Source organism: Pimephales promelas, chromosome 1 (assembly GCF_988280905.1).
Source record: "Pimephales promelas chromosome 1, fPimPro1.hap1.1, whole genome shotgun sequence".
Lineage (NCBI taxonomy): Eukaryota > Metazoa > Chordata > Actinopteri > Cypriniformes > Leuciscidae > Pimephales > Pimephales promelas.
The window spans coordinates 44397636-44411768 of record NC_142769.1 but is presented as its reverse complement, the minus strand read 5'-3'; the positions used below and the strand labels follow the sequence as shown (position 1 = coordinate 44411768).

The following is a 14133-nucleotide window of genomic DNA, read 5'->3' as shown; positions in this document are numbered from 1 at the left end:
AACATTTCAATTAGAAGATGAAATACAGCCATTTCAGACACCACTGCATATTTCCACAGGTTGTTCTTGTTCAATTCTGAAGTATTTTCATTTCAAACCTCTACACTATAAAAACAAGAAGGTTTCTCTTTTTTTCTGTCTGATTTTCAGCATTTTCAGACATTTAAAAAAAAAAAAAAAAAAACTGATTTTTTTTTAAAGAAGGGTAAAATAAAGCAATTAGCCAAGTGATGCTATCAGGCATGATAAATTAAATTAAAAAAATACATAATAGTACACTAATGCACAGATTCCATTATTACTTATATAAAACTTAGCAATAGCATGATGTATGGTATAATTGACTATTAATATTATTAAACTTATTTAAATATGATTTGATTCAATGTATAGATTAGAATTCTAATAAATAGCCTAACAACAACAATACACTACCGTTCAAAAGTTTGTGGCGAGTATGATTATTTTTTTAAGAAAAAAATAAATCAAGATGCAATAAATCAAAAGAAATTTAGGCTATAATATGACATATTCCAAATGTTGTTCTTATTAACTTTTTATTGATCATGGTTTCCATAAAAATATTATTACAAGCAACGCAACTCTTTTCAACATTGAAAAATGTTTCTTCAAACCTGCATTTTAGCATCATTTTTTAAAGCATCACATGACACTATACCATCAGCAGAAAAATAACATTTTCCAATATATTAAAATTGAACAGTGGTTTTAAATTGTACTAAAATAATGTTTTTATTTTATCCTATTTTATCAAATAAACGCAAACTTTTGAATGGCAGCATAAATGACGATAAATAAATCAGCCCGACGGTTATAAGGCTAATTTTCACATTATTATAGAGTAATATTGAGTTGATCATTTCAAAAGTGGCACATCAAATCCAACCGTAAAAAGTGAAAATGTTTAATAGACATAATCAAAGCTGTAAAATTGTTGGTGCAATCTAATGCAGTCGATTTAGAAATATTTCTGACTTGAATAAAACTAAATCTTAAGAATAGATTTTAGAGATGAAACGTGAATCCTGAACAGGCTTTTATAAAACAAATACCTTCAATCTTAAAAGTTACCAAGCGTACAATGCAAATCTATCAATCTAAAGCAGAGTATGAGTTCACTCTAATCTTAACGGTAACACTTTACAATAAGGTTCATTAGTAGGGCTGTCAAATGATTAATCGCATCCAAAATAAAAGTTTGTGTTTACATAATATATGTGGGTGCACTGTGTATAATTATTTTGTGTATATAATTTAATACACACACATGCATGTATTTTTAATAAAAAAAATATTATTTACATATAAAATATTTATATATAAATCTATATACATGAAAATATTTCTTAAATGCATATAAGCATGTGTGTGTGTGTATTTATATATATATAAAATGATTATACACAGTGCACCCACATATATTATGTAAACACAAACTTTTATTTTGGATGCGATTAATCGCAATTAATTGTTTGACAGCCATATTCATTAGTTAAACTAAGAAACATACTTCATGAGAATTTATTAATCTTAGTTCAAACTTTGCACATTTACGAATACATTATTAAAATCAAATGTTGTATTTGTTGACATTCATTCACTGTGAATTAACATGAACAAACAGCTGGATTGTTATTAACTAGCACAAATAAAAAATTAACTAATATAGTAACAAATGTATTGCTCATTGTTAGTTCATGTTAGTTAATACATTCACTAATGTAAACTAATGAACCTCATTGTAAAGCGTTACCATCTTAACAAATCATCTACGCAGAACTAGCGTTGTTCATCCGCAAAATTTCAGCCTAACACCGTGTCCTAACTACACGTGACGCGACGCCGCGACACGCGATAAAAGGTATCTTTTCCACGTTAATCAGAGTTTTTGTCCTAACCAGACGGGACGGCGATACGCGAAGTTTCTAATTTAGAAACGGTTCCTATTTCTGCGACGTCGCGGCTGACAGAATGAAGAAATGAATGAAGTGATGAAGTAAAGTGTCCGCTCATGACACGCTGTTCTGAATGTGTGGCATCTCACAGTCGCGTCGCGTCTAGTGTGGACAGACACACTTGTTGTCGCTGGAATTTTATCGCGTCGCATGTAGTTAGGACACGGTGTAACGATTTAGAGAAAATAAACGGGAGCCTCTCTTTGTCTCAGTACTGGCCCCAGCGCTGTATGTCTGGAAGGTAAGTTCACGGTCGTCTGAGCTGAAATTACACACACACACACACACACAAAAAAAAAAACTTCAAACGTACAGGTCCCAGACTTGCCCAATGTCAATTGTCACTTGACCCCCATGACCTTGTGCAGTGGCTGCCTCAGCGGACAGAAGCTGTGAGTTTAATCAAGGGTTCTCTCATTTCAAGGGCCTCGAGAAGTCCTGAGTGACCCTCCCACACACACACAAGCTAACAGATCCCCCTGACAGAAAGAGTTCAGGCCTTTTTCAGAGAAACCAATGGAACGAGAGAGAGAGAGAAAGAGAGAGAGAGCTCTGATTTAATTCTGCGGGACATCTGCATTACGGAGGCCTGCCAGAGTGCTTACTGCAATTACAGTCCACACAAAGCCACGCTAGTCCCGATATTTTCAGCCCGTGCACTTCCATTACATGCTCCACACACGGATGCGCACACGAGCGTACGGACTGCACTCGATTCCTGTCGTTTGTCACTCATGTGCTTCAGGAAGAGAACGCAAACGTCCCTAACATAAATCTATAAAGACAGGTGCGGTAAAAACCGCTTGCACGCAGCATGTCGACGCTTTCAAACGCCTAGTCACCATATCCTCTTTTGGAGGAGCGAAAGAAAAAGAAAAAAAAGGAATTTACTGCATGCCTTTCTTCTTCAAGAGAAAAAAAAAGCAAAGACTTTCTCAAATAAAAGAGAAACAGACATCATAAAGCAACATCAAGAAAAATAAATGATGTAATTCAAACAACACTGAATTCAAAGCGGATGCAAAACTCTCCGTTTGTGGGTGAGGAAAGCGCGCAGCATTCATTAAACACGATATGAAGCCCCTCTTCTTCCCTGTGGCTGGCGTGAAATGAACGTCGAGTTGAAATTCTTTTATGAACATTTTAATTATTCATTGGTTGACGAATTTACAAGGCACAATCAAAAAGAGGGGGAAAGATAGGGATGTTTTGCTCTTGCTGACTTAAAGTATAAAACTTCACACCATTGCAATGTTTCCTACACAATTCCTACAGAATAATCAAAATAGAATTTATTATTTTTTGTTTAAAAAACTGTTTATCTTTAACTACACATTTCCATATGAACAATCAAGTTAGTAATTATAGTGATTTAATTCACAAACCTTAAAGGGATAGTTCACTTTGAAATTCATTGTTGGTACGTCTTAGCTTACATCAAGGGCATCCAAGATGTAGGTGTCTTTGTTTCCACAGTATTTTCAATTTTGATATTTTTAGGTCAAACCGTTCGTGTCTGTCAGTCATATAATGGAGGTCTATGGTCACCACCTCAAAGAGCATGCACAGAGAAGTCCAAATTAAACATGATTTAATGACTCACAAATGTAAGTACACATTGATGGCCTAAGACATGAAACGAGCGGTTTGTGTGAGAAAACGAACAGTTTTTATATCGTTTTTACCTCTTGTAATCACAGCCACGTCCAAGTGTTTTGAGGGCGCGGGCGCTTTGTAGCTAGAGGTAAAAATTATATAACTACTGTTTGTTTTCTCACATAAACCGCTCATTTCGTGTCTTACGCCATCAATGTGTACTTACATTTACGAGTCATTAAATCATGTTCAATTTGGACTTCTCGGTGCATGCTCTTTGAGGAGGTGACCATAGACCTCCATTATATGACTGATAGACAAGAACGGTTTGACCTAAAAATATCAAAACTGAAAATACTGCGGAAACAAAGACACCATCTTGGATGCCCTTGAGGTAAGCTAAAACCTACCACAAATTAATTTCAAAGTGAACCATCCCTTTAAGTACACTAAATTTGCATTGAGATTTAACGTAATCATAAGTTTTAGTTCAATTAATTCCAAACAGTCTGACAGACTGATTTCAAAAAGTAACTTTTTGAACGATTTATTAAACAAAGTCATTTGCTCGTGTATCTCAAAACGCTGGTTGCATAACACTTTTTTCACTAAAAAAGAATCCGCTCATAAGAGTCATTTGCTTGTGAATCAGACATTGGACATGCAGGATGGAGAAATGGGTTTTCTTTGATTTTTTAAAAAAAAATCTAATATCACATTCAACACTGAAACTGCAAAGTCCCATTCATAGCTCGGGTAAACAAAGCAATATCCCACTGACATATCTATCGAAAGAAGGAGGACTATTGCATTTTTACATCTTCTCTTTGTTATTTCATAATCAATCTACTCTGTATTGAACAGCCAAGTATTTTTAAGCTGGCATCCGTTCAGGCCTGAACATGTGCACATTAAAGAGCAGGGCAACGGAGCCAAAGATCAATTACACTCATATTAAAGAGGGCCGGGGAAATAAAGGCACAGGAGCTGCCGGCTTGCGCTCGGTTATTTCTGTTAGATCAGGTTAAGCAGAAAAAAAAAGCAACAACCAATTTCAGGTGGAAGGTGGATGTGGGGAGGAGGGGTAATGAGAGAGCAGGTGAACAACCGCTTTCAATCACAAAGAAAAGAGGAAAAGAACAAGTAAAATAGAACGAAGCGAAGACAATAAAGACAAATGTATAACTGGATTCACATTCCCAGATGGAAACAGCAATTGTTACAAAGGCAGCAAAAAATAGTCAAAGCTTTAAAATGTAAGTTTAGGATTTGCGCATCCGATATTTGTAATTGTGAATAAACGTGATGATGCAATGTTAACTTTTCAGAGCTATGTAGTTAAATAGATGCAAGAAAGAAATAAACGCATTATGCAAATAACCACAAGAAATAAGATCAAATCCCAATTCAGCCATTTTGTGTTAAATCTTCAAATCTTACATTTCTTAAGTATAAAGTGTCTAAACTAAATAACAGGCTGAATTTTTAGGGCTGGGCAACGATTAATCGCGATTAATTGCATCATCCAAAATAAAAGTTTGTGTTTACATAATGTAGTGTGTAAAATTATTTTGCATATATAAATACACACACATGCATGTATATATTTAAGAAATATTTGCATGAATATACTGTATATATATATATATATATATATATATATACACAGTATATTTATACATAATTTATATTAAATATAAATATTAATATTTTATATATTAATATTTATATTAAATATAAATATTAATATTTTATATATTAATAACAATTTTTTCTTAAAATTTATACATGTATGTGTGTGAATTTTAAAATACAAAATAATTATACACAGCACACACACATATATTATGTAAACACAAACTTTTATTTTGGATGCGATTAATCGCGATTAATCGTTGCCCAGCCCTAGAAATTAATTACACAAAAATTTTATATTAGTTTGATAAGCAATTCAAGCGAAACTAAGAGTTTTAATCAATTGCTGCCTTTCAAAAAATGTTGTAAAAAAATCAACAGAAACCATGTCAGCTTTAGACACTGTTGAATGATGCGCTCAGAATTTCCTTTTCTTTCCTTACAATTAAGTTACCCGAAATCACACAAGCTCCACTACTTGACGTGACATGATCAGGACCAGAGCACATGCTTTCTGTTGCTGTGAATTTGCTCCACATAAGGGAAAAAAGGGCGCGCAGAAGAACGAGGAGGAAAGGAAAACAGACGAACGTGCTAGTTCTCTCTTCTGAAGCCTCTGTGAGTCCCGAGGTCACATTGGCGAGCCTTAACGAGGGTAATTGCTGTCGATGCGCAGGGGCCATGTACAGAACTGGGTCACGGCCACGATCATTTGAACACACACCGTCTAAATGTGTATGTCACAAATTTCCCTGCTAAACCACCAACACAAGGGCTGCATGAATGAAGTCAACATGAAATCAAAGCTGATTGAGCCTATTTAAAACATGGTTTTGGTCTGATTCATCTATACACATTATTCCACAGACTTTCTCTGAAGCAGCTTTCCTTTTAGGCTGATGCCAGCAAGGCCGCTTAAGTTTCAACCAACTAGCTAGTCTCCTAATATTTACAACAAACTCGGGTGTGGAATTGCCACAAAAAAAACTCCCAATGGATAAAGCCAAATACCGTCCTATTAAATATCCTTTTACTTAGAAATATTTCATGTTACAGAAGTAAAATAGGTTGTGAAATGCCATTTCACACTGCAAAAAAAAAGTTTCTTCAGGTCTCGCAACAATTAAATTAACTAGAGACTAGTCTGGACTAAATCATTCAAGAAGTCTGGCATACATCAATTTCGCCGGAAGGTCCAGTTATACATTTTGATTATACATAAAAAGTACAAACAGGCATTTAAAAAACATAAGGTGAATTTCCATTTCATGCTGACAATAAGGGCCAGATCAGATTGAAGAAATTCTTTAAAGTAGTAGTTCACTTTAAAAAAACTTTTACTGATAATTTACTCACCCCCATGTCATCCAAGATGTCCATTTCATTCTTTCTTCAGTCGAAAATAAAATAAGTTTTTTGATAAACATTCTAGGATTTTTCTCCTTATAATGGACTTTAATGGGAACCAAACGGTTCAAGGTCCAAAAGACAGTTTCAGTGCAAACTGAAAACTGTTCAAAAGGCTTTTAACGATTTCAGACAACGAATAAGGGTCTTATCAAGCGAATCGGTCATTTAAAAAAACAAACAAAAAAAACAAAGTTTAAGTTTTATAAGCACAAATGCTCGCCTTGCTCTGTTTTGTGACGACTCTCCTGTTCGAACTCAGTCATCAAAATGAACAAATCTTTTTTCATGTCATTTGGCTGATTCAACGAACGAAATGAACGAATTGACTCGGAAAAAGATTCGTTCATTATGATAAACGAGTTCAAACAGGAGAGTCACGAACGCGCATCAGAACAGAGCAAGGCGAGCATTTGAAATTGAGCTTATAAAACTTTTTATTAAATGAGAGATCGTTCCGCTTGATAAGACCTTTATTCATCGTCTTGAATCGTTTAAAGCCCTTTGAACAGTTTGCAGTTTGCACTGAAACTGTCTTTTGGACCTTGAACCGTTTGGTTCCCATTGAAGTCCATTATATGGAGAAAAATCCTGGAATGTTTTCATCAAAAACCTTAATTTCTTTTCGACTGAAGAAAGAATGACATGGATATCTTGGATGACATGAGGGTGAGTAAATTATCAGCAAAAGTTGTTTTTTAAAATGAACTACTCCTCCACTTGTGTTGAATGGCATTCCTTTACTGATGATGTCAGTTTGACGGCTTGGCTTGAATCTCCTCAACCGCTTTCCTCCAACCATCAGTCTTCTATGAGCGAGGGGAGGTGCGCTAAAGTAAAACCCCGCCCACTATTCAATATTCCGTTTCACTTGGACATACGCCACAACACTGAAGTAAACTCGGTTGCAACTTCCGAACTTTAAAGTAAAGCAAGTCAAAGTGCATGTTGACTAGAAACCCAAAACATGATGAAAAGGGCATTTTCTAATCACCCCCCCACCCTGTTTCTTCAAGCAAATGTGCAGTTGTGTGTGTTTATGTTCAGCAACACAAGCCTCTGGTAAACACGATCATTATCTCCCCAATCTAAACAAGCCTTTGCTTTCCCAGAACACACTGCTCTATAAGCAATGAGGTGATTAAGGAGAAGGCAGTGGACGAGGACCGCTACTAGCAAAGAACCACAGCCTGCATTGAGGACATTACACTACAGGTGATGCAAACCCCAATGGCTTGAAATAATGATGCATCCTTTTTAATCTTCATGTTACCGTTACTCAAAAACACATGCTGTATTAAAACGGCTCGGCTGAATGGATGGTGCCAAGTTGTCGTCCCATCACACAGACAATGAGAACTGAAGTAATGCAAAAGCCTTGCAAATAACACCATATTCAATAGTCTGGAAGAGTTAGCCAAAAACGTGATGAATGAATATGCTACCATATGAATATGAATAATGCTCAAACAGCATGTCTGCTCAAAGACTTTTTTCATCCAAAACCACAAACCACTACACGTGGCGTGAACAATCTGGTTTTAAATTGCATTCAACAAAGCATTCAGTGTACGTTTCACCTGAAATATGTAATACTGTGCCACAGCTGAGGTCAATATTAAAACCAAGAGCCCCAAAATTGTAATAGCGACTATCTATTTCTGTCTGACCCTAGTAGACCATTATGCTATTAAAGATATCTCGTGTCGGATGCATTTCAAATTGCTTATTCAGGACCAAACACCATGATAGAGATATGAGGCTAGTGCGATACTGCGAGGAAAAACATACTCTATGAATTAATGCATTGTTTCCATTTCAAAGTGAGCATCCAATAGAATAGCTTGAAACTAAATTGAATCAAAACCACAAATAGAATGTATAAAGAAAAACTGCATTTCTGGGACAACTCACATGTGCACGTGTGGCGGTTGAAAGCGGCTCTGGTTAATGTTGTAGTGGGTGAAGGCCTGTGTGGGGTTGGAGCTGTACTCGTCCACCGAGATGGTCACTTTTCCTTGTGACGGCATTCCGTGGGCCATTCTTTCTCCACGTCACACATGAGAGAGACACTTCACCAGGACCCTGGAGCGACCCACGCAGTCAGCATCCTTCAGAACCACCACTTAAACACGGAAAAGAAGAACCCTTGATAGTGCCGAGGAGGAGGACAAGATACTATCTGTAAAGAAAGAGCGAGAGGAAAAGATTATGATGAGAAATTAATTGCTGTATGAGCGATACGGAAAAAAAGAAAAGATTTTAAAACAAGGACCAACATGGAAATGAGCAAATAACTACACCATTTTAATTATGTGCAAGATTTGCTTTGTGGAAAGTCTTATTATTTAAGTGTTTTATATTCTTTACATGTGGATTGCGTTTAATACATACACTGTGCTTTTGTTACATTAAAGAGCTTTTTTCTACTTGAAAAATGATTTTTGTAGGTGTTGTCAGGTCATATTTTTGACTTGAATAAAACAAGTTAATAAAATGTAACACAATTAACAAAAAAATCCTAACAGTGGATTTCAATTTTATTTTCTAGAATACATCTGCTTAAATGTCTGTTTTCAGGGAAACATCTCATTTCTAATTATAGTTTATTATATTTTTCATAATATTTCCACTTGATAAAACTGAAAAAAATTATGCTGTAATGATGTCACTCTTATTCTGAAAAACAAATGCACAAATTAAAAATTCATGATCACTCACAGTTATAAACCTGACTGAAACCTAAACATAATGTCTAACGACAGATTTATCTTATAGTATTTATGATCCAAAACAAATCAATTAAATTGAGCAAAAGCTTCGAGACAAAAACAAAAGAAAAGAAAATGCTGAGAAACAGAAAGGTGAGCAGTTCACATCTTCCGCTCTTTAGCCATATGGAGGGCCAGTTAACTATGACCAACCCCTGAACTACTCCATCCAACCCTCTCAAAACCACTTTCATTCAATTACTCAAAATGATGTGTAAACATGTTTACTTTAAAAAACTGTGTAGTATATCGCTGTCAGTTTGTATTTTATTCTTTGGACGAAAAAAAATATATAGTCAATATATATATATGGAAAAAAATACAGAGATTCATTATTTTACTATATAAATAAAAGCAGCAATAATCACTGAATTTGCTCACCTGCCACAGAGAATGTTTTTGAGTTTCTTATGAAATAGCCTACTGGTTTACAGCTCAAGATTAGCTTTGACACCTTACTCTTAATGAGGCAACCCATTATCTCACATCCTAAAGAAACGAGTTAAAAGTGACGCTGGTCTCTCCATGTTATCTGTACCAGCCAGACAAGTGCAAAAATCACATTCGCATTATTCTACTTAATATATAAAAATATATAATATGTAAAGGACTGGAGGCATTTACCTGTTAAAATGTGATGCAAATTAATTCTGAATGACTTATTTTGTTCTTTTTTTAAATTTATCAACCATTTTTGCATCTCATACGAGTCTTGTTTTCCTGTCCTCTGTTCAATATTTCTGTAGCTTTACTACATATTATTATTAGCCTACCTATTATTTTGCAAAAAGCCTAAATATTTCACTTTTTAATTCAACAGTAACAGACTGCATAATTGTGTTTACTGTAATCTACAGTACTGTACTAATGACACCACAAATGACAAAATAATTTGAATAATTAAATTACTATTTTAAATAGTACTATTAAATGACTAAAGTACGCTCTAACTTAAGTTTAAAAAAAATAGTATGGAATACAGCATTTTCCTGTCACGTATATAACATTTAATTAACTTGTTTTACGCCAAACTCTTTACACTAATTTAAACATAACTCCACATAATGAACCAATTTGTTTCATGTAAAAAAAAAACAGTTTTTGAAAATGTCCAATTTTGCCTAAAACTATATTCATCCTCAGTACTCCACATATGCAAAAAAAATCGCTTTCCTAACCTCAGCTAGCTAGCAACCACTAGCTTAGCTGCGTAAAAACCTGCAGTTGCGTTTAATATATAACGTCTACGTGATATTTATTTGCGCTCAACTCTACTGCTTCCGGCTGAACAATGCGAGGGAACGATCAAAATAAAGGTTGGAAATCATGTCTCAAGTGCAGGCTACACTCTTTAGAGAGAGAGAGCAAAAGAGATCAAGTTGAACCTACATCACCCCGACTACAACATCCCCGACATTTCGAGTAAAAACACGCAAACTCGTGTGTAAATGTGTCTAACACACTCGCCGAGGAGGGTGATCGTTCCCCGGGTGAGTGGCCGCGCTGACACCGCCGTTCAATGACAAGCCACCTCTAACCCTTTTGTGTCTTTCTTTCTTTTTTTTCTCTCGCTCCCTGTCTAAACGTAACATTTACAAGCTGCATAACACACAAGAAGAGGATGAAAGCGTCTCTTTCTCTCTCGCCCACCTCTAAAGATGTTGCTCCATGCACGCCGGGGAATGCAGATGTCGATAGCCGAAGAGGTGGCACTCGGAGCCGGGCAGGGGCAGGACCCTCGACCCTGGGAGACCCTCCGGCGAGCTGACGGAGACACGCGGGAAAAGCAGCGCAGGCAGGCGGCGAGCCTCGCTCTGACTGGCGGAGAGGGGGAGTGAGTCTAGACCGCAGTGGAGGAAGAAAGGACTGCCACTGGGGTCAGAGAGCAGCGACGAGAGCATAGCCTCCGTACTAGCATGGCGGAGCGAGTGTGTGTGTGTTAGTGTGTGTGTGGTTACTCCTCCCCTCCCTCAAAAGAGTCTGCCATGATATGCGTTCACACGTGGAGAGGAGAGACCCTCTTCTGCTCCTTATTTTCGCGTCTTTCTGCAGCGTCCTTTGTTTTGAGGGTTACATTTTATTGCACTGTTTTAAGCAAACCTGAGAGGTGCCTTGAGGAAGTGATAATTTAGTTTTCATTTTAAAGAAGACACTATGATTTGCTTTACACTGTGTGGTAGAGCCATGTGTCTGGCTTTGTTTATGTCAAAATCAAGTGGTGTTTGCAAAGTTTTTAGTCTATCACTGGCTGAAAGGAGTCTTGCTTTCATTTATTTTGTAGGACAGTAGGGTGAAGTCAGGTAAAATGGGATGGCTACTTTTTTGATGAATTATCCACAGTCACATTTTCCACACTGCTCTTTGTGTGTCATTTCTGGTCCCTTCTGTCATTTAATGTTGAAAATATGTAACAAAAAAAGCACAAGAGTTATTTCAATATCCCAACACTCTATGTTAATGGTAAAAGGTGAACAGAGAATTGAACCCTCTTTTCATTGGATACAATTATTTCTGATCTGAAGTCAGAATGAAATGGAAATTGTCAGGAGTCTTTTCTTCCTATTGTGATATATCTGAGGGAAATGGCATTTCGAACAAGAAAAAATGTAGGGCGGGACTTGATTTTTTTTTCATGGGAAATTGATTGGATGGTTGTGGTTTGCTATTGGTCGAACTCATGTGAGTTACAGGTTGTTCTGCACTCACACCATGTACACGTGTCATCAGAGAAGAAAAGTCGCTGCAAGTTATTTTGATCAAAGATAATGAGGGCAGATGAATTTAAAATACATCAAATGATATGCACAGATACATTATTGTATGATAATCACTGCAATATTCCATAAAAGTAATAATAGTCCATTTTGATTTCATGGTGACTTTAATTTATAACACCATTTTAGGACACGCATTATGTATGCGAGTGGCAGGTTCAGTTTGTTGGACTTCCAGGTGTCAGAATAATATATAGATTTTAAAAAAACGACTTCTGCTGAAACTCAACTGTGTATAGGAGTGTGAGAGAAATTAGTGTAGGCAGAGCTCTAAAGACCATTTTATCTGACATTTGATTTAGAAACTTTATATGGGAATGTTTTTGATTTTTTTTCAAGTTGAGACAATCTTTTGAAAAGTGTCAATTGCTTTTTAGATGTTTAAGTGGTCTGTACATAATTTGAAAATGAGCTGTATAATTAGCACGCAAGAGCATTGAAATTTGATTATTTGAATTATTTAAAGAGTTTTAATTAAGGATTTTAATTATACAGTTTAGGTAACTTTGTGACCCAATTTATCTAAAATTTGATTCAGAAACTTTATGTGTGTATATTAATATATATTAGATGTTCAGTAGTGCTTTGTAAATATAAACCTTATAATTTGTGGCAATAAGCATGTCGGCTTTTCCTATTCAACATCAGAAAAATTATTTGCCCTTACCTTGGAAAACTCAAACCAATCAAGTCAGTGCTAATTATTGTTGTGGCAAAATCATTTGCAGTGATTGAATATTAAATCTGAAAATAAAATAAGACTCCAATCTTACCTGGCAGCCATTTCAGATCAAATGGCATATCCAAATTAAAGTCCTTATTGTCTCAAAAAATTCTGACAGGGTTAATTCAAAAATATTAATTACTCAGAATGAAAGCATTTAATTTTGCATTTAGTTTTGTGTGCATTTAGTTACCTGTGTCCCACAAAAAGGTGGATCTTTGAAATGTGGATTTTTCACTGTTTCAATATTCACAAACCCAGACACTAATGCAGACAAACCACTCACAACTAAACAACATTTCGATTTGACTATTCTCTAATCTCTGGAAAATGTGTTTTCATCGACTAGCCAGCGGGCAATAACGTGAAGGCAGGGTGGGAATTGTATTTGCGGAGAGCGCCGTTAAACACTGCACCATCATTTTTTCCCCTGCCCGAGAGAGAGAGAGAGAGAGAGAGAGAGAGAGAGAGAGAGAGAGAGAGAGAGAGAGAGAGAGAGAGAGAGAGAGAGAGAGAGAGAGAGAGAAAGAGATGATAGATACAGCTTCAAATGTCACTGAAGAAATGGCCTCTGACATGAATGTTTTATTCAGTCTCCTTCCCCTGATCACATCTATACAATAGAAAATGTAAATGTTATGCAGAATGCTTAAAAAATTCACTATATATTTTATGACCTTCTATAAAAGAGGGGCAAAATGACTCCATGAAAATGATAATGGAATAAAAGCCATATTAACTGGGAGGCTGGGATAGGTTCTGTGTTGACGAGAGGTGGGTGATTTTCACTTAACCCAAATCTAGCAGCAGGGGCATGAGGGGCTCTCGGATAGATTGCTATCCCCACACAAACAGTCACTCACACAGCTTTTTGATGATCACACACACACTCTTGAATAGGAAATCAGAACCAGAGACTAATCAGAAAACTAGAGACCAAGAGAAAAATAAACAATTGGATTTCATATTGCACTGTATGACGTTCTGAATTAATTTCAGTCAAAAGGATACATTTTTTAAAGCAACACCAAGTAACTTTTCCTCTGCGGTCGCCCTACAGGCTGGAAGCGGAATTGTCCATTACCCCTATCATAAATCATTTAGTCTACCGAAGCCTACTGTCGCACGCGCGCTCGTTGTTTATCGTAATAATTTAGCCTTCCGAAGCCTATTGTCGCACGCACACTCGTTGTTTATCGTAATAATTTAGCCTTCCGAAGCCTACTGTTGCACGCACACTCGTTGTTTAT

The 14133-nt window shown here is 36.2% G+C and overlaps 1 protein-coding gene across 1 annotated transcript in view; it reads right to left on the bottom strand.

The window, feature by feature from the left end:
* The window catches only part of mpped2a (metallophosphoesterase domain containing 2a), a 73333-nt gene extending 62157 nt beyond the window's left edge, over window positions 1-11176 (bottom strand). Inside the window, exons 1-2 of the mRNA XM_089129980.1 lie at window positions 11036-11176; window positions 8529-8796 (exon numbers count right to left, since the gene is read on the bottom strand). Of these exons, the coding sequence (XP_088986106.1) occupies window positions 8529-8656 (128 nt within the window). The 5' untranslated portion in view covers window positions 8657-8796; window positions 11036-11176. The remainder of the gene's footprint in view (window positions 1-8528; window positions 8797-11035) is intronic.
* Between the last annotated feature and the right edge of the window lie 2957 nt (window positions 11177-14133).